We start from the raw sequence: 22,150 nt of genomic DNA on the forward strand, positions 1-22,150 counted from the left end.
TGGAGATGTGGCAGCTTGTATATGAAATCAATACTTTCAGGCAACTTCCAGAGTTCCAGGAGGCCCATCTGGCCTACTAGCCCGGGGAGAGGGCTCTTGTTCTCCTATGTTTATTTTATTTATTTATCTGTTTATTTTGTCAAGCATGTATAAGATAACAGATATAAGTATCATGTATAAGATAACAGATATAAGTATAAACATTACTATGAATACATGAAATGGATACGAATAAATGGGGACAGTAGGACAGGGACGGTAGGCAGGTTGGTGCACTTATGCACACCTCTTACAGACCTCTTAGGAATGGGGTGAATGGGGTGAGGTCAACAGTAGACAGACTAAGGTTAAAGTTGTGGGGGTTTGTCTCCATGAGCTTCTGCTTGGCCACCGAGGAATCCTGAAGGCTCCTCGGATGGTTTCAAGGGCTGCACCCCGTTGAAGGGAAAAAGGGCTGAGGGTGACCAGCTAGGCTGATGGCGAGGAGGCCACCAAGACGCCTTCCCTGGCTTCCATTCCAGCCCTCTTCTCCCTGTGAAGTCCAGGAAGGCTTTCCTGTCCCTCCTTCTCTGCCTAACTCAGCATCCCACTGGCGATCCTTTTCGCCAAAAGCAGAGAAGGAAGAGAAACCAGGTTGCTTAGCAACGCAGGCTCCATGCCGCTCAACCCCAGCTCAGGGGACAGTGTGGCTGCCCTCCCTGGCACAGCAGGGGAGACAGGCATAGGGTCAGCCTCTACTTGGGCTCCAACACCCCTGCGAGGTCGCCTTGATCCCGCTTAGGGCCAGGCCAAAAGCCCATCATCCAAGCAGCTTCGTCTACAGCAATGGGCAAGGGCCTGAAATACAAGATGGCCTCTGCTCCCAATTTTCAGGTGGGCAGAGTTTTGACTGTGCAATCCTTAACCTCTACATTGTTCTCTGGTTTCCAACCTGCTCCTGTTCTCAGTACATACAAAGACTTGGAAGAATATGCAAACCAGCCGAATTGCCAACGTAAGAAATACAACCAGGCTCTCCAAATTCAAACATGGCATGAAGTCATCATTTATTTAGCCGTGGTTTACTGAAGAAGCTCCTGTAAACCCCTGCGATGTGTGTGTGCAAGAGGGGGGCTTCAGCCAGCCCCACCAATCCCGCATAGCTGCCCCCGAGAGGATCCAGCCCACCCCTGGGCCTTTCGAGACTCAACTCGCCTGATTTTCCTGGTCCCGAGTAAATACAGAGAAAGGTTTTAATCTGCTCCTGATCCCGCTGCTGTTTATTTTTATACTTGCTCCTGATTGGCAAACTGTTTTACTGTGTAGATTTTTATTTTTTTTTCCCAATGAGCTGTGATGCCGCCTGGAGCGTATTTACATCAAAGATGCTCCGAATACAAGGAGTAACGGAAGGTATGTTCGTGTGCTCTCCGCAGAACCTTTACAAATTTTCACGCTTAACCAGATGTGGTGCTGAAAATAGCTTACAGCTAAACTGCACGTTACACTTCTTGCAAAGCGCGTAAATGCGGCTCCTCTCTGCCTTGAATCGCTCATGGTCCAGGGAGACTCTTACTACGGAAGAGGAAGCGTCCACCCCTCTTTCTCTCCCCAAAGCCCCCCTTCCCCTCCAGCCGGCCAGCCCTGGGCTTCAGGAGCCAGAAACCCCTTTGGCCACCTCTGGATCTCAACCACTCTAGGGAGGCAGGAAGGTGGTTAAGATCGAAGGAGAAAATAAGCAGGCCGGGTGATTTTGGGCCAGTCCCTCTCTAACAGATTAACAGAGTTGGAAGGGACCTTGTAGGTCATCTAGTCCAACCCCCCCCACCCAAACAGGAGACCCTACCGTTTCTGACAGATGTCACTCCAATCTCTTCTTGAAAGCCTCCAGGGAGGAAGCTCCCACAACTTCTGAAGGCAACTTCTGTTCCATCGGTTGATTCTTCTCACTGCCAAAAAATGTCTCCTTATTTCCAAGTTGAATCTCTCCTAGATCACTTTCCATCCATTATTCCTTGTCTGGCCTTCAGGTGCCTTGGGAAATAGGTTGACCCCCTCGCCATTGTAGGAGCCCCTCAAATATTGGAAGATTGCTGTGATTATCTCCCCTGGTCCTTCTCTTCACTAGACTAGCCATGTCTTCTGTCCATCCATCCATCCATCCATGGTTCACTCAGATGTCTTCTTTCTTTCTTTCCCTTTCTTTCTTTCTTTCTTTCTTTTTTTCTTTCTTTTTCTTGTGCTTTGGAGAATAGCTTGACCCCCTCCTCTCTGTGGCAGCCCCTCAAATATTGGAAGACTGCTATCATATCTCCCCTACTCCTTCTCTTCATCAAACTAGACATACCCAGTTCCTGCAACCGTTCTTCGTATGTTTTAGCCTCCAGTCCCCTAATCATCTTTGTTGCTCTTCTCTGCACTTTTTCTAGAGTCTCAACATCTTTATTATAGCGTGGTGACCAAAACTGGATGCAGTATTCCACCCCCCACCCCCACCATATCCCCTCCCAGCTGATTGTTTTAAGAAAGAGGAAGCAGTTCGGCCCTTTTAATGTTTAAAACAGACGTGCACAGATTTACGTAGAGTCACATTCCAACCACAGTATGTTCACAGGAGCATTGTGTTCCGACGCAGTCTATCTCAGTCTCAAATCCTGGTCATCAGAATCTGCCTGTGAGACAGGACTGGCCGGTTCATTTCATCTGCCCCTTCCCTCCAGGACACAGCCCCCTTCCCCACAAGAGAGATCACTAACTCCGAGGGGTGGGGGAAGAATTGGAAAATAGGACAAGCTGTTTCCAAGCAACTACCTATTTCAGAGAAGAGGCAGGACCAAAACAGGCTTGTAGTTTTCGTATGAAAATTACACCAGATGTAATTTTGGGTGCCCTCCAATAGGCCTGACTGCAATACCCATCATTCATAGCCAAACGTGGCCCACTACCATACCATAAATGATGGGAGCTGTCCTCCAAGCCAGTGAGGCTAGCTAATGCTAATGACGTTATATTTATGAAGTGTTAGGTTTGATTATGTTATAGTGTGTAGGATGGTCTTTCACCATCCCCTTCTCCTGCCTGCACCCTGGCCTTGGAAAGAGGGCCTGCCAGGTGTGCTCCCTCAAGGCATCCTCTGGGATCCCCCCTCTGTGCCAGCATCCTTTCTTTGCTGGAGAAGCTGCTGTTGTGGCCTGTCAGGCACCGGACCCTCCAGCAGCCAAATCAGACGAGGAGGATCTGGGATGGGAGTCAGGGCCAGCATCAAGGCAACCTGAGAGCTCCGAGTGGGAAGAGGCAGTGGTGAAATCCTGCCGGTTCTGTCCAGCTCGTGCGAACTGGTAGCGCCAGCGGTGCGTGATTCGGTGAACCGGTAGCGGCGGCAGTGCAAGGCTCCACTCACCCACCGGGCATTGTTACTTCCTGGTTTTAACCAGGAAGTAACTGTTTTTGACCCTCTGCGCATGCGCAGAAGTCTTTGCGCACGCACAGAGGGTCCAAAATTGGATGTGACGATGGCGCACGTACTTCCGAACCGGTAGGGAAGGTAAGTAGATTTCACCCCTGGGAAGAGGGAATGGAGTTGTCAGAGAGAGAGACAGAGGCGATACCTGGGCCTCAGATGGAGAATCAACAGCCAACAGGCCTGGATGAGGAAGAGGAGGTCAGCTGGGTCCAGTGCCTGACATGTGGATGCGCAGAAGGCAGAGGAGAGGAGAACAGTGGAAATCTATGGGCCGGTCCTTGGGATGGAAGAGCCACCACTGCTAGCGAAGCCCACCCTAACTCTGGGGATAAAAGGCAAGGGGTAGAGATGAATAGGTATGGCAAACAACTATTCATCTCCCTGCTGGACAGACTTGTTAGCCTGCAGTGAGAGAGATACTTTTTGCCGGGGCTGCTGGTGCTCCTAATAAAGGAATCATTGAGTTAACTACAGAGGGTTTGCCATATTTGGGAGCCGGGTCAGAACAGCTGCTCTTCTGAAGTCTAGGTTTCATGAAACATGGCTGCCAGCAGCCATTAAAATGATCAAATGAAATCAGGGAAGCTGGAATTAATTGATCACGGTTAATCCGAGGGGGGGGACTCTGCCAGCAGGACAGGTCTGGAAACCGAGGTGGGGTCCGTGGGAAGTGAAGGCTGAGTGGAAGCTGCTGAGAAAAAATGGACCAGGCTCAGCTGCTTTCCATGTGCCAACTCACTCGGAATCCGAGTGTAATGGGCACCCTGAAGGACAGCCGCTATGCGGTGAGCCTCTTTCTCTGCTCTTCTTGAAGATGCCACAGGCTGAATTGGGAAGGCTCTGCTCTCAGCTACCAAGGGCAGCTGTCTTCCCCAACCGAGGCTGTCTTTGCAGGTCCAGATTTCAGGTCCTAGTATGCTCGCTGGTCACCATGTTGCCAGGGGATTCTGGGAATTGATGTCCACTCAGCCCTAGATAGGCAGAAATGTCAGGAAGAAGCTGTGATGTTATACAGCCCCTCCCCCTTGCTCTAAACTGCCCTTATTGACGGTACTGCTGTGGTGTTTCTCAACCTTAATCACTGGAAGGTGTGTGGACTGCAACTCCCAGAATTCCCCAGCCAGCATGGCAAGCCTGGAGAATTCTGGGAGTCGAAGATCAGACATCTGTATCTGTATCTTCCAGTGACCAAGGTCCCATTTTGGAGACAGTTGTACCTTAGCAGATACAGATACAGATTAACAGAGTTGGAAGGGACCTTGTAGATCCGTGATGGCGAACCTATGGCACAGGTGCCAGAGGTGGCACGCAGCACCCTCTCTGATGGCACGTGAGCTGTCACCCCATTTCAGCTCTGCTGTGCATCGTGCACGCCTCCCGCTGGCCAGCTGGTCTTCAGGTTTCTGCCACGCATGCACGGGGCGTGTGGGGGAGGCATGCGCATGTGTGGGGGTGGGGCGCATGTAGGCGGGCATGCATGCATGCACGGGGAGGGGCTCATGCAGGGGGGCCATGCGCATTGGGCACTCGGTCCGGAAAAGGTTAGCCATCACTGTTGTAGGTCATCTACTCCAACCCTCTGCACAAGCAGGAGACCCCACACCATTTCTGACAGATGGCAGTCTAGTCTCTTCTTGAAAGCCTCCAGTGATGAAGCTCCCACAACTTCCGAAGGAAAGCTGTTCCATGGGTTGATTGCTCCCACTGTCGGAAAATTCCTCCTTACTTCCAGGTGGAATCTCTCCTTGTTCAATTTCCATCCATGATTCCTTGTCTGGCCTTCGGGTGCTTTGCAAAATAGATCCCACCTCCAGGCCTCTATTCATCCCCTTCAAAGTCATCCTAGCAAGACTGAAACAAATCAGCCACCCCCAGTTGTTTTACTGATCTGACCACCCGTGTTTTGCATACTCGGTTTCTTCGGCTGATTGTGAGCTTCAACCAGAACCTCCCTTGCTCCTCCTCCCAGCTCCAACCCACATCAGAGGACAGGCCCTCATGGGAGCAGCCAACCTCCATCCTGACAGCAATTTCCCAATCTGGCACCCTCCGAATTTGCTGGAGTGCAAGTTCCCTAAATCCCCAGCCAATCTGCGTCAGCCACATCTGGAGCGCCCGGCTAGGAAAGCTGGCCCATGCTGACTCCCAGACAGATGGAGATTATGGCCAGAATATCAAACCGTGGATCCAGCAGAAACAATGGGTGTTTCTTCCGCCGTGCCAGACTGCAGCTCCCTGAGGTCTCCTGCTACCACAGCAAAAACGAACCTGAAGTCATGGCAACAACAATCACCTGCTATTTCTCCCAGTGTGTGAGTATTTCCTGCCTTGCGATGGCAACTGGGTTCCCTTCATACAGGCACTTATGTAATCTGTTTTTTTACGGGCTTAATGACCTGGTGTGGTGAACGTGCCAATCAATTGTATCCGAGAAGGTAAGGAAATGAGACTTGGCTGAGGGTGAGGAAGAAGGAAGAAACTTTTTCCGCTTGTATTTCATGCAATCGGTGCCACACTTTCAAAATCAAAATGTGAAAGGAAACAGAGCTAGAGGCTAACTTCTCCTCTGAATTGGTCATGTAGGCCACGAAGGCAGAAATATACATCTGCAAAAGACCACGCAGGACACATCTGCAAACACGTTCTTAAGACTTCTCCAACATATGCAAAAATCAGAAGATTGCAGCTTAAAACTGGGGAGGGGGGAACACCCAGAAATTTAACAGAATGAAAATGACAGATAGATACATCCACCAATGGGCAAGATCGACTCTATTCTCTTTGCCATTTTGTTGCCCAAATTCAGTCCTTCTCTGGGTTTGCAGCCACTGAGTAGAACACAAACAGGCAGGAGCTAGATCAGACCAGCCATTCTGCAAACATTCTGAATGATTCTATGCCAACCAGAAAGAGGAAAAATTACCTCCAAAATCATAGAAGAGGTTTTGCAACTTCACAGCTGTCCGATACGCAGGTTTTTATTTTGTTTAAAAAAAAAAAAGACTGCATGTGCATTCTACACAGACACTCCAACCTGAGTAGGAATCAAATGCTGAAAACTACATTTTCCTTTTTGTCATAATGTGCCCTTCATAGAAGAATAACAGAATAGCAGTAAAATGGAATTGGAAGGGACCTTGGAGGTCTTCTAGTCCAACCCTCTGCATGAGCAGGGCTTCCTGTATCATTCTGGACAAACGGCTGTCCAATCTCTTCCTAAAAGACCTCCAGTGATGGAGAACGTCCAACTTCTGGAGGAAAGACGTTTCACTGATATTCCACACTGGGATTGTTTAGTTTTGCAGCATGTACTGTAATTATCACAAGATTCCCAAATGTTTTTCAAAGCTGGTGGATGGATGGTCCCCAGAATGCATGGGGCTGAAATTTTCACATCTTTTCTTCGCATCTATAAAGCATTTTGCTGAATTTTGTCAGCCACAAGATCTTCTGTGATCTGGCATTCTGGAGGTTGGTCTCCCTCTTGGAAGCAAGCTCTAAAATGAGGCAGAACTGAAAAGAAAGACTGGCTATTTTCCAGACCTTGGAAACTTTCCCCCCACCCCGCTCAACTTCAATTTGGGTCATTGCCCAGCTAGCCCAGCTAGACAATGGTGGGGCAGATGGGAATTGTAGTTCAAAACAATTGGAAACCTTGGAAGCAGGCATTCCCAACTGGATGGGCTCAGATGGTTGTCTGTAAGCATGCAATGGGTGCGGGCAGGACTCCTGAATGTGGTCCTCACCATGCAAAAACAGCTGCACCTGATCTGGCTCTTTGCAGAAGCCAAGACTTTGCACAGTCTTGCCAACCTGGCACTGCCAGGATGTATTAGGATTGTACTCCCAGAATTCCCAAGAAGCAATGACCCGGTTGCTAATACCCATTACCAAGAAGACAGTTAGTAGGAGCAGTGTCTCTTAACCTTGGCAACTTTAAGATGAATGAACTTCAACTCCCAGAATTCTCCCACCTAGCAAGATTGCCACTAGAGCAGGGGTCTTCAGAACTTGGCACCTTTAAGACTTGTGGACTTCAACTCCCAGAATTCTCCAGCCAGCCATGTCTAAAAGCCTTAAAGTTGCCAAGTTTGGAGACCTCTGTCCTAGAGGTAGGTTCCTGCAGGAGTCATAGATGGAATGATCTCAAAGAACCATTTCTGTCTTCATCTTCTATGATTCCTCAAAGACCTGCTAGATGTTTCTGGACAGTTCTGAGACAGAATGTTGATTCTTTCTTCTCTAGCCTTCAGCAGCTGGAATGGAGAGCACCTTCTCTAGTCCAGGGAACTCTGGCCTGTCCTCCTTCTCTTCCTACTCCTCTAAAATGATCACTTAAATCAGAGGTCTTCAAACTTGGCAGCTTTAAGACTTGTGGACTTCAACTCCCAGAATTCCCCAGCCTGGAGAATTCTGGGAGTTGAAGTCCACAAGTCTTAAAACTGCCAAGTTTGAAGACCTCTGATTTTAATATTGTGATTGGTATTAGAATTGCACATTTAAATATTGAACAATGAAATAATGAAGAGTAGTACTGTAATGCAAAGGGAACATCTTTTAATATAATGGTCACAAGAATAAAAGTTAGAATAAAGAATAAAGACAGAAATAAGAGAAAGGGGGAATATTAGTATATACATTTTTTATAAGTGTAACGATAAGAGAGAGGTTTAGAAATTGATGTATGTTTAAACAATATGAAATAATGGAAGATTATAATTTGATATCAATGTGTATTACTATTAGAAATATATAAGATGGATGAAAGTGATAACTATGATTAATAATATTATTTTATTTGTACTGAAATGTATGGCACCCAAGTGTCACACTGCTAATGCACTGATATGTATATGTAATATAAAATAAATTTGTTATTAAAAAATAAAATAAAATGATCACTTAAATATGAGCCATATTCAGCAGTGTGCAGTAGCAACCAAAAAAGCTAATACAATCCCTGGTTGTATAAACAGAGGCATAGCATCAAAATCACGTGAAGTATTAATGCCGCTTTATAAAACCTTAGCAAGACCACACCTGGAATACTGCATTCAATTTTGTTCACGTTACAGAAAAGATGTTGAGACTCTGGAAAAAGTGCAAAGAAGAGCAACTAAGACGATTAAAGGCCTGGGGACTGAAACATATGAAGAATGATTGCATGAATTGGATATGACTAGTCTAGAGAAAAGAAAGACTAGGGGTGACATGATAGTAGTATTCCAGTAATTGAGAGGCTGCCACAAACAGGAGGAGGTCAACTTATTTTTCAAAATATCAGAAGGCAAGACAAGAAAAAATGGATGGAAACTAACCAAGGAGAGAAGCAACCTAGAACTAAGGAGAAACTTCCTAACAGAACAATCAACCAGTGGAATAGCTTCTCTTCAGAAGTTATGGGTGCTCCATCAATGGAGGCTTTTAAGAAGAGACTGGACAACCACTTGTCTGAAATAGTATAGGGTCTCCTGCTTGAGCAGGAGGTTGGACTAGAAGACCTCCAAGGTCCCTTCCAGCTCTATTCTGATTGACTGAAAAGCTATCCAAGGCAATGGCTATTACTGAGAGCAGCATCTTCTCATCCCTGGTTGCCTCTTCTCACACTGTGCTTTCAAGATTGCAAGCACCACATCAAAAGAAGGCAGCAGTGACTATGGATGTAATTACTGAGAGCGCAAGGGTACAATTTTGTGCACTAACACAGACTTGGGTGGCATTAAAGTATTAAATCCTGGGCTAGGGTATTCCACAACAGCCTTGAGCTTGGGCAGCGATCAAACCACTCAGCTTGGCATCAGCTCTTATCATAGTACCCACTTCATCCCCCCCCAATTAAGATCTCCAACGTGGAACATCCCTTGATCACTGCAGTTGCATCATGAATCCACTTTTGACTGAACCTGCTCTCCTAATCCCTTTCTCTCAGACGGCTCTGATCGCATCAGCACAGCCAGGAGGCTCAATTTGCACCAGTTAAAATTTTTTTGACATTGGACAACAGCCTTCTCCTAAGCAGACTGGATGATCCCGCTGTTCCCCCAGGACGGGGGGGTCGGCAACCTTAAACACTCAAAGAGCCACAAAGGTCCTAACTGGAAGTCCCCCATTCAATTCTGGAGTTGACCGGAAGTCTGGTTCCTCCACCATAGAGTCTCCTCCTAGCGCAGCGTCTTATTCCCTCTACTTGTCCTAACCAAAAGTCCAATCAATTTTGGAGCCGATTGGCAATAGGGAGCCGCAGCAAAGAGATGAGCCAACCCGTGCCCCAGGAGCACTCGTTTCTCAATAGGGTAGTAGGGCCAGAAGAGGAAAGAAGGCCACACAACTGATCCATCCCACTGGGCCATTGGAGGCATCCACCAAGGGTAGCAAACATCTCCATGTTCTCCTTAGGAAGCACTGGTGATGCTTGCAAAGTTCTGAGAAGGACACCAGATTCCTGGTCCTCGTTCTTACTACATTCGATTGCTTTTTCCCAGCTCTTGCTCTGGATCTGGGGCACTCGACGATGATAGCGGAATGGTCCCACAGTCACCCACTGCAAACGGTTCTCGCCTGCTGAGAGGGATTCCCTTGGGATGGAGCCCCAGCTGTCCACCCCCAGGCCAGAGGTCAGCCCATCAGATGTCGTACTGCAGCTCGGGACTTTAGGCAGATCTCTCACTTAAAGCAAGCCCTTGTGTCATTTCTGGCTGAAGTCAAAATGCTAAATATTTATCTGGCTCGTCTTTGATTTAAGACAGCTCAGGAGGTCTGAAGAAGGGGAAAAGGCCAGGCTGCAGGCTCCCTGGTAGGTAATTGTAGCCAGAAGAGGCTCCCTGGAGCAGGGGTCTCCAAGCTGGGCTTGGGGTTGAAATCCACAAGTCTTAAAGTTGCCCAGCTTGGAGACCCCTGCCCTGGAAGGTCCTGCAATCCCCTCCTCTCCTAGGGAAGGGCAGCCTGGCAGATGGGCAGAGCGATGGAAAACCGCCAGCTCTGCATTGCCTTGAAAAACAGCCAGATCTCTCGACAGCCCAGGAACTGCCAGCGTGCAGAACGAGAAGCCAGCATCGTTCAGCTGAGCTGACCAAACACATTTGAAAAGGAGAGAAAGCACAGCCGACCCCCATTTGCCAAGAAACGTCCTCCTACCAATACTATCCCCGGTTGCATCGTTGCATCTCCATCCCACCCTCCACCCCCCCCCCACCTCCCCGGGGCTACACACATCCCCTCAGCTGGAAAAATGCATGTAAAACAAGACATCAAGAGATTATTATGCAAGCAGTGGAGTTATCAGCCTGACAACGCAGGTGTCCAGAACAGCTGGCCGATGCCTGAAATGCACAACTTCAAAACCCATGATGCAGCAAATGCGCCCTCGTCAAAATACAAATGCAAAAGGGGGAAACAGTTTCAAAGCCCATCATGCTTGATTGGTTCCCAACTTGGATAGTTTCAAACAGGCCGCTGTCCAAGACTTCCAAACCACGCTGCCCCATTGTGGCTTGAGGGTCTCGGATCTGATGTCCATTTTGTCCCCCGCCCTTCAGAAGCACCGTCACCCACAGACAATAAGGAGGAAAGCAGTTGCCCGCTGGCGATGGGCACCGTAGTCCAGCACATCAACGTTCAAAACACCAAAAGGGCCATCTCCTCACCTTTGACCCTGAATAAGGGCGCATCATGCAGCTTTTCAAAACTCGCATCGGGCTCAGCTATTCCTGTTCAGTCAGCAAAGTCCACCACATTTTCAAGAATGCGCAAAATGCTCCCCAGCAAAACACCGAAAGGAAAACACATTTGCTTAACAAGACAAACAGCCCAAGATTGCCTCTGAGCATGTACCGATTTCTGGACTTGGGAGACTTCATCTGCACGGAGTGAAGGAGGACGCTGGCTCTCAGGGGCCGATAAGGGAAGATGTTTCAATCGGACATCACTCTCCTTCTCGCACAGGCCTTGACCCACCAGCAGCAACGATGGGCCACTCTTGTGTGGGCTGCCCCCTGCCCGGCAGGATCTCTTCTGGCCTTGGAAAGCCAGGGGTTCCAGAGGGTCTAGCAAAGGCAGGCCAGGCTTCCTGCTGGGGTTCAGGCCAGGGTGGAAACAGCCAGAGGGAGGGAGGGAGGGAGGGAGGGGTGCTGGGGGCCTGGGGCAAGGAGGGGTCTCTTTCTCACCCTTCTCCTCTGCTTGGCCAGGCACAGGCATCTCCCTTCAGCCTCTTCCTTGAACTTCCTGGAAGAACATTGTCAAGGGGAGCTTTACTTTCTGGTGAAATGGAAGAGAAACTCACCGACTCAGGGCAGCTCTGACAGCAGCTCTCACAGCTAAGCTGCTTTAGAAAGCTTTAAGCAGATTGCGGGCAGCTTTACAATAATTAAGGAGCAAGAATCAAAGAGCAAGTTGATGAGCAGGCGAGAGGTCCTCCAACTTTTGCGGCGAAGCTGCTGCTGGCAGTGCTAAGGGCCCCCACCCACCTACCCACCCACCCAGATGCCCTGGCGGGAAGTTTTTAAGAAGAGATTGGACAACGATTTGTCTGAAATGGTGTAAGCTTTCCTGCCTAAGCAGGGGGTTGGACTAGAAGACCTCCAAGGTCCCTTCCAATGCTGTCATTCTGCTAAATGGGAAAAGCACATCCATTCACCTGTGCTGTGACATCTTGCAGGTCACCTCACCAGTGACATCAAAGTACAGACGTGGACGATGGCCCCACTGCTTAGTAAGTGGAGGTTTCACTCTGGCCAAGGCAAATCCAAACGAAGCGAGTAATTCCTTCGGGTAGAGACACAGACACATTCCAGCATGAATGACAGCGATCCAAAGCTACCTGCACGTATCGATGCTGAAAGATGTGGTGTTGCAAAGAAGGCTGAGGTCGCTCGGGGATAAATGTAGAAGAACAATACAGGTGAGTCATTTGGTGAGCCTGGCTGTTTTCTGGCCGACGTTTTATTACCCAACTAGGTAACATCATCAGTGCCAGTAAGAAATTTTTTCACCCATGGCATTCTTTTAAACCCCCACCCCACCCCACAGACACCCCTAACTTAGGTCTACAAAGGTCTGCCTGGGGCTTCTGGGTCACCCCCTCTGACAGTTACAGGGAAGCCCCTCTCCAGGAATAACAAGAAGTGACAAGAAGTAATGGGTGGGAAGCTTGTTAAAGAGAGATTCAATCTAGAAGTAAGAAGAAATTTTCTGACAGTGTTGTAGGAACTCCATCACTGGAGGTTTTCAAGAGGAGACTGGACAGCCAGTTGACTGGAATGGTATAGGGCCGTGATGGCAAACCTATGGCATGCGTGCCACAGGTGGCACGCGGAGCTATATGTGTGGGCATGTGAGCGTTGCCCTAGCTCAGCTCCAGCACACATGTGTTCGCTGGCCAGCTGATTTTGGGCCTTCTGGGCCTACCGGAAGTCAGGAAATGGGCCATTTCCAGCCTACAGAGGGCCATGGAGGGGGTGGGGAAGGCTGTTTTCACCATCCCCAGGCTCCAAGAAAGCCTCTGGAGCCTGGGGAGGGCGAAAAACGGGACTTCCAGGCCCACCAGTAACCTTTTTGCCGTCACGTGCCAAAAGCGGGAGGAGCACAAACACAGGGGTGGGTGGGTCATTGGATTATGGGTGTGGGCATGCATGCCTGCGACCCCCCCCCCCCGCACGTGACCCCCACTTTTGGCACGTGACGACAAAAAGGTTAGCCATCACTGGTATAGGGCTTCCTGCCTTGAGCAGGCAGTTGGGCCAAAGGTGGGCGTCATATACTGTAACAACCAGTTCGCCCAGCAACTGGAAATGTGATCCACGCATGCGTGCAGCGTCACGAAACACGGCAATTCGCTTGCGCCTGCCTTCCACACGTGCACGCGGCGTCAAAAACACAGCGATACAGGATGGGATTGCGCCCAGGCAGGTGGGCGGACCGACTCGCAGGTTGCAACTACTGGTTCACCTGAACTGGTCCGAACCGGCAGCAGCCCTCCACTGGGTTGGTCTAGAAGACCTCCAAGGTCCCTTCCATGAAACAGGAGAGTTGTGGTTGCATTTGAGGTCTGTGTACGAAGCTTTTAGGGGACAAAAATCCTCCAGAGGAGAGTGGGAGCATCATTTTAGACTCACAGATTTGATCAAAGCAGGTTTTATTAAACCTCACGAAAGCTTAGGCTTTTGAGTCTGAAAAGGCGCTTGCAAATTCCTCCTTATTTAGGACCATCACTGACTACCACAGTTGCCCTCCTACAATTAAAGACGCAGGTAATCCCTTAAAATGCCCAAGGCCTCCTCCCCAAGCATGCCCTGACCCCATCCCTCTTTTTTAGAGGGGGGCCCCCAAACCAGTGGTGGATTTGCACCGGTTCTATAGTTCACACCTTTCTGGACCGGGACGCCTTGCGCACGGTCACTCACGCCCTCATCACTTCCCGTCTGGACTATTGTAACACTCTCTACATGGGGCTTCCCTTGAAGAGCACCCGGAGGCTCCAGCTGGTCCAGAATGCGGCTGCGTGGGTGATTATGGGGGCGACTCGATGCTCCCATGTAACACCGTTCCTGCGCGAGCTGCACTGGCTCCCGGTGGTCTTCCGGGTGCGATTCAAGGTGTTGGTCGCTACCTTTAAAGCGCTCCATGGCATAGGACCTGGGTACTTACGAGACCGCCTTCTGCCTCCGATAGCCTCCCATCGACCAGTATGCTCCCACAGAGAGGGTCTCCTCACGGTGCCGTCGGTTAGACAGTGTCGACTGGCGACCCCCAGGGGGAGAGCCTTCTCTGTGGGGGCACCTGCCCTCTGGAACGAGCTGCCCCAGGAGATTCGTCGGATTCCCGACCTTTGTACCTTTCGCCGCGCCCTTAAAACACTATTATTCCATCAAGCAGGGCTGGCCTAAAATATTATTTTAATGAGTTAATTTATTTTAGATTATTGGCCAAAATATTTAATAATTTTAAATTGTTTTTAACTTTTATATTGTTGTTTTTTTATCTTGGCTGTACACCGCCCTAAGTCCTTCGGGAGAAGGGCGGTATAAAAATTTAATAAATAAATAAATAAACCGGTAGTAAAACCGGCGGGAGGCTCTGCTCCGCCCACTGACCCTGACGCAGAAGAGTGCGCGCGCGCACAGCCCTATTGCAAACCGGTAGTAAAGGTAAGTAGAACCCACCCCTGCCCCAAACATGCCTGGAGTGACCCTCTGGTTGGCATACCTTTGTCTTGGAGAAGCTCCCTGACCGGACCATGGTAGGGCTGGAATATGGGACCCTCACATGTGGCTCAGAGAGAGGCTTTGTCAGTGGCTGGGTAGCCAACACCAATCAAAAGCCTGGTGGAGATTCTGTAGGTAACTGACCCATTCTTTTATGTTCGGTTACTAATTTCTTTATTGCCGTTTTACGTGGCCCAATAGCAGACATGTTCTTAGCAGTCCACAAAATAAAGTTTAAAACCCTTGAATGCATAAACACAATTAAGCCATTTAAAATCAGAAAGAAATTAAAACAAGCCCAGTGGGGAAAGAATAATCAGCAACGTCGCATGGCAAACAGCGAAAGGCTCTGAAAATTGCAAACACATTTTAAAGTTTTCCGCATTCAGCGGCGAAATCACCCATGGCTGCATAATCAACTAAGCAGCCAGCGACGAGCCTTTGAGGAGGTGGGAATGCAAGTTCCAGCAGTCTTTGAGCTGCATCTCCAACATATTATTGTTGGGGTTATATCAGAGGTGGGTTTCAGGTTCTGATCAGTTCTGGAGAACCGGTAGCAGAAATTTTGAGTAGTTTGGAGAACCGGTAAATACCACCTCTGGCTGGCCCCACCCCCTTCTATTCTCTGCCTCCCGAGTCCCAACTGATCGGGAGGAAATGGAGATTTTGCAGTATCCTTCCCCTGGAGTGGGGAGGGAATGGAGATTTCACAGTATCCTTCCCCTGCCATGCCCACCAAGCCACGCCCACCAAGCCATGCCACGCCCACCAAGCCACACCCACAGAACCGGTATTAAAAAAATTTGAAACCCACCCCTGGGTTATATCTCACTTTTCTGCCTGAGTTTTTACAGCTGTTTCAAGCACCTAACAGTGAAAAATAAATTCTTCTTGGAGTCAAAACTCGACTTTTAGTGTCTTTGTAGAGATGCTGCGTTAGCATCTTTTTAAAAAAAAATTCAAATCTTTATTGTCAATGCACAACATGTGTACAATGAGATTGGCTGAGCCTCCCTTACTGCAGCCCCCCAAACACACATACGTCTCAATAACTCACTGTGAAAGAAAGAAAACCCCTAACCCAGTAAATCATATTAACGAACACACAATCCTCTATACATGTATGTGCATAACATTACATTATAATATATTGCACCAATATTAAATTGTTGCACGTTGTGCCGGCTAGGCAAGTCTATCATACTACGTATCTTGGCCACAACCTGGCTGTCGTACCCTTCTTCCTCAGAATTTTTTGTTTACTTTTCAGTCCTGGTGAGAGGTAGACCCTGGGATCTCCTGGTGGTCCCCCATCCAAATACCTGAAGTTTACCTTAGTTTTCTTCGGATCAGTGAAAGGTGACTGGATGCTGCTACCTAGCTGGGCAGCAGACAATAGCCATAGTCCAGTAAAGTAGGGGTCTCCAACCTTGGCAACTTTAAGACCTGTGGACTTCAATTCCCAGAGTTCCTCAGCCAGCTTTGCTGGCTGAGGAATTCTGGGAGTTGAAGTCCACAGGTCTTAAAGTTGCCAAGGTTGGAGACCCCTGCAGTAAAGCAGAAGAGAGTAGTAGGAAAATGCCTATTATGAAGGAGGAGGAGATTGCACAAGGTGGCTTTGGCACTGGAGGACACACAGCCAGGAAGGAGTAGTTGCACATGCCTTTTAAGTGGGGGCCACAGCTAAGAAGGGCTCGTTCCTGAAGCTGATAAAAGGAGTTTAAAAAAAAAATAAAGGCGGAGCTGTTTTTAAGGAAGGTGACTCTGGAAGTGAGAACGCTCAATCAATGGAAAAAGCGTTTGAGTGCTCCATTGCTGGAGATTTTCAAGAAAAGATTGGATCGACATGTGTCTGGAATGAAATAAGGATTCCTGCCTTGGGCAGGGGGTTGGACTAGAAGACCTCTAAGGCCCCTTCTAGCCCTAGGATTCTGTGATTCAGGAGGGCCTCGGAGGAAGTTCTCCTCCTTCTTTATCACCCAGTATATCCGAAGAACGCAGCATATAGAATCCTCCCTCTGAGAAATACACCTGGGGATTTCTCCTTAGGCTCCTTAGGCTACCCCACAACAACCCTGTAAGGTAGGCCAGGCTGTGAACGAGCAACCCCAAACTGCCAGTGGAGCTCACTTAACTGAGCGGAGAGCTCAATCTCTCCTCTTCCTGAAAGGGCCTCTGGCTAGAAGTAACAGTAACAGTAACAGAGTTGAAAGGAACCTTTGAGATAATCTAGTCCAACCCCCTGCTCATGCAGGAGACCTGTACCAGGGATTTGAACCGCCGAACTGCCGACCTTCCTGATCGACAAGCTCAGTGTCTTTAGCCACTGAGCCACCTAGTCAGGCTGTCTGCATCCCTCTCAGTGAAGCCCCAGGATGGGAGGAGACCCCCCCCAGGACAGGGACGGAGCAGGCTTTTGGGGAACACTGGGACCCCAAAAGCTCTTCTTGGCTGACTTCTCGAGCACAAATGCTGCCTTACAACCCCGGAGAAGCCCCAACCCCTGAAATATCTAATTTTATTGGATGTGAAAGGCAAGAGAAGAGATATACACTTGCAAACACACATATTTTTTTTTGCCCTGAATATACTTTTTAATCAAGACTTTGCTGCTCACATTGTAACAGGCAACCCAGTGGTGAAATCCAATTTTTTTTACTACTGGTTCTGTGGGTGTGGCAGGAGAAAGATACTGCAAAATCTCCATTTCCACCCCACTCTGGGGCCAGCCAGAGGTGGTATTTGCCGGTTCTCCAAATTACTCAAAATTTCCGCTACCGGTTCTCCAGAACCTGTCAGAACCTGCTGGATTTCATCCCTGATCCAACTTCTCCCAAATGTTTCTTTGCCGGAATTACCACCAACGTGGCAAACTACCTGAGCTGCATTGCCAAGCAAATCAACCGATTAGCAAAATCTTCATTAACACCAAAAGGGAGCATAACGTATTTTTTAACAAAACAATCTCCAGAGATGATCCAAATTTTCAAAGCATTTCTTAGGCCAGTGATGGCTAACCTTTTTGCCATCGCGTGCCAAAAGCGGGCGGAGTGGGGGGGGGGGAATTGCGCACACGTGTGCCCACAACCATAATTCAATGCGCCCCGTCCTCCCACGCATGCACACGTGACCCTCCCCACTCTCCCCCCGCTTTTGGTACGTGATGGCACAGTGGGCCCGGTAGGCCCATTTTTTGCCCTCCCCAGGCTCCAGAGGCTTTCTAGGAGCCTGGGGAGGGCGAAAATGGCCTTCCCCACCTCCCCGGAGACCCTGCAGAGGCCCGGAAACAGCCCATTTCCCGACTTCTGGTGGGCCCAGAAGGCCTGAAAATCAGCTGGCCAGCGCGCACATGCGTGCTGGACTGAGGTAGGGCAATGCATGTATGCCCACAGATATGGCTCCGTGTGCCACCTGTGGCACCCGTGCCATAGGTTTGCCATCACGGTCTTAGGCTATCTATCCGCTGCAAATTATAATGACTATCTCCTAGTCAAATTTCAGCCGAATTTCAAGTTTCAAATCAGAGTGAACTGAGGACATCCACCCTGGGAAGCGACGTCCCCTGGGAACTGTGGCGGAGCCTCCTAAAGGCTCAAAGTCTCCGGAAGTGCCGAATAAGTGCCCAAAGCCAGCTACATTCCTTGTGGCTGGTGGGCACAAGCCCTGGTTTGCCAGGCTCTCTTCTCCAGCACCGGCTTCCTGAACCCCCACACCCCACCTCCAGACTGAGACACCCAGCTTGGGTCCAGCCCACCAGAGCTTCCCCTGGCCTCCACTAATGGCGGAGAAGGAAATTCCCCAGCTGTCACTGCCATGCCTTGGACTACAAAATCCATCATGCTTGGCTGGAAAGTTGTCCTCTTATAGATGCAGAAGGCTTTGGGCTAGGAAAGGGGGCCACAGAGCTCCTTCCTTCACCCGTATCTGCTGACCTGGAGGAAAACCCACCAGCTCACACCACATTTTTAGGAAAATCTCTCTAGCAAAAAGCAGTCCGCCTCCTTTCCAGCCCAACACAGCCTGAGTCCTCTTCTGTGGATGGCAGGAGACACCATCCATCAGCCGGGGAGTTCAACCGGGTCACAGAGGCCGAGCAAGTTGACAAGGTCTCAGTAACTCTTCTCTCCAGCCCTGAACCTCACAAGCAATTTTCACAGTCCACTTTGCTTCTGGGCAACGTTTCCAGAGTCTGGGGGCACGAGGGGAAAGATTGGATGGGACTTTACTGCCTGGAAAGTCCCAAAGGCAAGGATATCCTAAAGTCAAGCTCAACCCTAAACCATCGTATGAGCTGCCGCCTCTTCAAAAACTTTCCAATCTAGCCCAGAGCCCTGGGACTCCCTGAAGTCTCCCATCGATCCTGCTTGGGGGCCCTGAGGCTGCAGCCATCCCCCACAGGGGCCATTCACTATTTCAGCTCCCCACAAGCTAGAAGTGGGATTCTTCCCTTCCCAGCTCTGACCCCCAATGTGGCTCTATCTAGCATGCATGAAACAGGTGTTGCCTATGTCTGCCCTTAAGCCTGGACACAACAGGAGCACCATCAAATCCCAGGAATGGCCTGCAGGCTGAATTCACATGTTCCGTGTTTGAATGAAACCCTTCATATCCCATGCTGTCAAACCAGGCTTCCCACAGCACCTTCTGAGTTTCTTTCTGAGGGGGGCTTCCGAACCCTCCATAGACTGGCATGCAAAGGCAACAGGTGCTGTTCTATGGTGGGGGGGAAGGGGTCCAAGGTTAGTGCTGCTTACAATCCCACAGGTCTCAGGTGCTCACAAAAATGCAACAGCTCAAGCATCAACTCTGAAAAGCGTTGGCTGGTGGCCCAGAGCTCCTGCTTCTTCCCCCTCCCCCCCAATCCTCAACACAGAACCACACGCTCACCCCCAAAGCCAGTGTGTCACTGGAACAGGAGAGACTTCTAGGAAAAAGAGTAGGAGAAAAACAGGAGTGGCCACTGCGGGAAAGAAGGTGAAGCGCCCAGACAGACAGACTGCCAAGCGACCCACAAGCTCCATGCAAAGGGAACCATTCATTGGCATCAGTCTGGGAAAGCGTTTCTCCGGCTTGGCATTTTTAAGATGAGTAGACTTCAACTCCCAGAATTCCTCAGCTTGGGGAATTCTGGGAGTTGAAGTCCACACATCTTTAAAGTTGCCAAGCTTAAGGAACACCGGTCTAAGAGGTCTTCTCCTCCACTGGGTGAAGCAGCCCCATGTTCTGGCATCTAGGGCACCTGTCCACCCCACGGGGGACTACCAAGTATCTCAGAGCTTCTTCATCATCTAGACCCGGGGTCTCCAACCTTGGCAACTTTAAGAGTTGTGGACTTCAACTCCCAGGAATTCTGGGAGTTGAAGTCCACAATTCTTAAAGTTGCCAAGGTTGGAGACCCCTGATCTAGACTGTCTCTCAGTTTAGCTCTGAGGCTGTCCAACCGGCTGGCAGAAATGTCCCCCAGTGGGCGTTGCATTTTGAACTGGCCAGGAGGCCTCTCCTCTTCTCAGGACACGCCTGAGGTTTGAAACTGGGAAACTGACCACCTTCTAATGGAGGCTGGGCCCCAGTTCTTGTCTCCAGCAAGGCAGGGAAGTCCAGAAGAAAGGTTTAAACCTCAGGCTCCCCAATTCTTTTTTTCTCCCACACCAAAAATGGTCTCCATCGTTCACCCCCAGGGATTAGAAACACAGACTCTTCCAAACGCTCTGCTACCAATGTGGCACCGGTGCTCAGCAGCGACCTCCAGGTAGACTGGCTGGGCTCCCTTCATCCCCAACCAGCAGCCTTCTCTCCAGAACTCCCGAGCCAATCAGGCCGCTGCTGGGAATTCTAGGCATTGGAACTCACACACCTGAAGGGAGGCTGGAGAAGGCAGATGGGACCTGCAGTACTCCGGCTTGCCTGGAGGAGGGCTGGAAGGGAAGCAGCACTAACCCGTGGGGGTCAGTGAAGGACAGCGAGCAGAGAGGCCTGGCCGCAGGAGCAATGGCCGAGAGGAAGGCACCAGGCTGGAGAGGCAGCCAGATCGGAGAGGCCATCCTGGGAAGGATGCCCACACCCTGTGCCAAGGCTTGCTTTGCTGGCCAAGTGGTCTCACGCTTGCAGAGCACAGAAGGGAGAAGCACAGCAGAGAGCTGGCCCTGTCCCAGCTGCAGGCAGAGCCAAGCCAGGGCTGGGTGCTCCTCCGTGCTGCATCCAGCCTTGGCACCGGGCCCCGATGCCCCTCGCTCTGCTCGGCCACCCCAGGCCTCTCCAGCCGGCCTCTGCCCCCTTAGTGACAGCCAAAGGCGGCACAATCAGGGCAGCTCCCGGGGGTGACTCTCTCTCTCTCTCTCTCTCTCTGCCCCCCTCCGCCCAGTTGAAGAGACGGGCATCCACCTGTTCCAAGGGTGCCTTTCCACTCCCAGCCCCGATGCCAGCCTGCCGCCCGGAGGGGGTGGAGCAGCAGCGGGAGCAGCGCGTAAACGCGGCATTTCATTTCATTTCCCTCCGCGACCCGCAGCCGCTTCCCCGGGCCCGCCGCGTCAAGGGGCAGCGGCAGGTGGGGGCGCCGAACCGGGCACGTTCCGGACAGAGCCCGAAGAGCCCCGGCGGCGGCAGGAGGGCAGCGGCGCCTCGCGGGGCACCGGACGTCCAGCTGGCTCCGGCGACGGGGCTGGAGGAGGAGGAGGAGGAGGCGGCGCGGGACTAGCCCGGCCGGACCTCCGGGGCTGGCGAGCAGGACGAGCCTCCCTCCCTCCCTCCTTCCCCGGTGGGGCGTCCCGCTCCCGGCCCCCCGCGCGGGACAGCCGAGCCCGGCCTGGCATCCCCCGCCGCCCTCCCGCCGCCGCGCACTCACTGGCTTTGCCCGGCTTGGGCCTCTGCAGCAGCTTCTGCACCGCGCCGACGTCCTCCGCCTTCACCGCCTGCATCAGCTCCTGGTCCTTGCCCATGGCGAGCGGCGGCGGCGGCGGCGGCGGCTGGGCTGGGCTGGGCTGCGGGGCTGGCCCGGGCGGGGTCCTCAGGGGCGGCTCATGCCCGGCCGCGCCCCAGCCGGCGGCGATGGGGGCTGCGGGAGGTGCCGGGCTCGGGGCGGGACGGGGCGGCGGCGGCGGCGGCTCCTTTGCTGCAGCGGCTGCCGCGGTCGCGACGCGCAATGGAGACGCGCGGCCGGGGCGCAGCGCCTCGCCGGCGGGCGGGCGGGGACAAGTCGGCTGCCGGGCTCCGGCGGGGGCTCGCTCAGCACAGCCACCGCCGCCTCCTCCTCTGCAGCGGCGGCGGCGGCGGCGTCCTCACTCCTGGCCGCTCGGGCCGAGCCGGCTCCCCGCCGCGGCCGCGGCCGCCAAGAGCCTGGCCGGAGCCGGCGACGAGCCTTCCATGGCCGGCCGCGCCGGAGCTGCGCCTGGCTCGTCTCTCCCGCGCCGCTGCCGCGGTCCTGCTGAGGCGTCGCTCGGGAAGGAGGCGGCTCCCGCTTCGCGCGGCTCGGGCGGGGGGCGCCGGCCGAGCCCCCTCCCCGGAAGGCCCGAGC

The 22,150-nt window shown here is 51.4% G+C and overlaps 1 protein-coding gene across 1 annotated transcript in view; it reads right to left on the reverse strand.

The window, feature by feature from the left end:
• The window catches only part of CASKIN1 (CASK interacting protein 1), a 137,569-nt gene extending 115,994 nt beyond the window's left edge, over nucleotides 1-21,575 (reverse strand). Inside the window, exon 1 of the mRNA XM_070955320.1 lies at nucleotides 21,482-21,575. Within this exon, the coding sequence (XP_070811421.1) occupies nucleotides 21,482-21,575 (94 nt within the window). The remainder of the gene's footprint in view (nucleotides 1-21,481) is intronic.
• Between the last annotated feature and the right edge of the window lie 575 nt (nucleotides 21,576-22,150).

Source organism: Pituophis catenifer, unplaced genomic scaffold (assembly GCF_029215685.1).
Source record: "Pituophis catenifer annectens isolate HBS135680 unplaced genomic scaffold, rPitCat1.0.hap2 SCAF_16, whole genome shotgun sequence".
NCBI lineage: Eukaryota > Metazoa > Chordata > Lepidosauria > Squamata > Colubridae > Pituophis > Pituophis catenifer.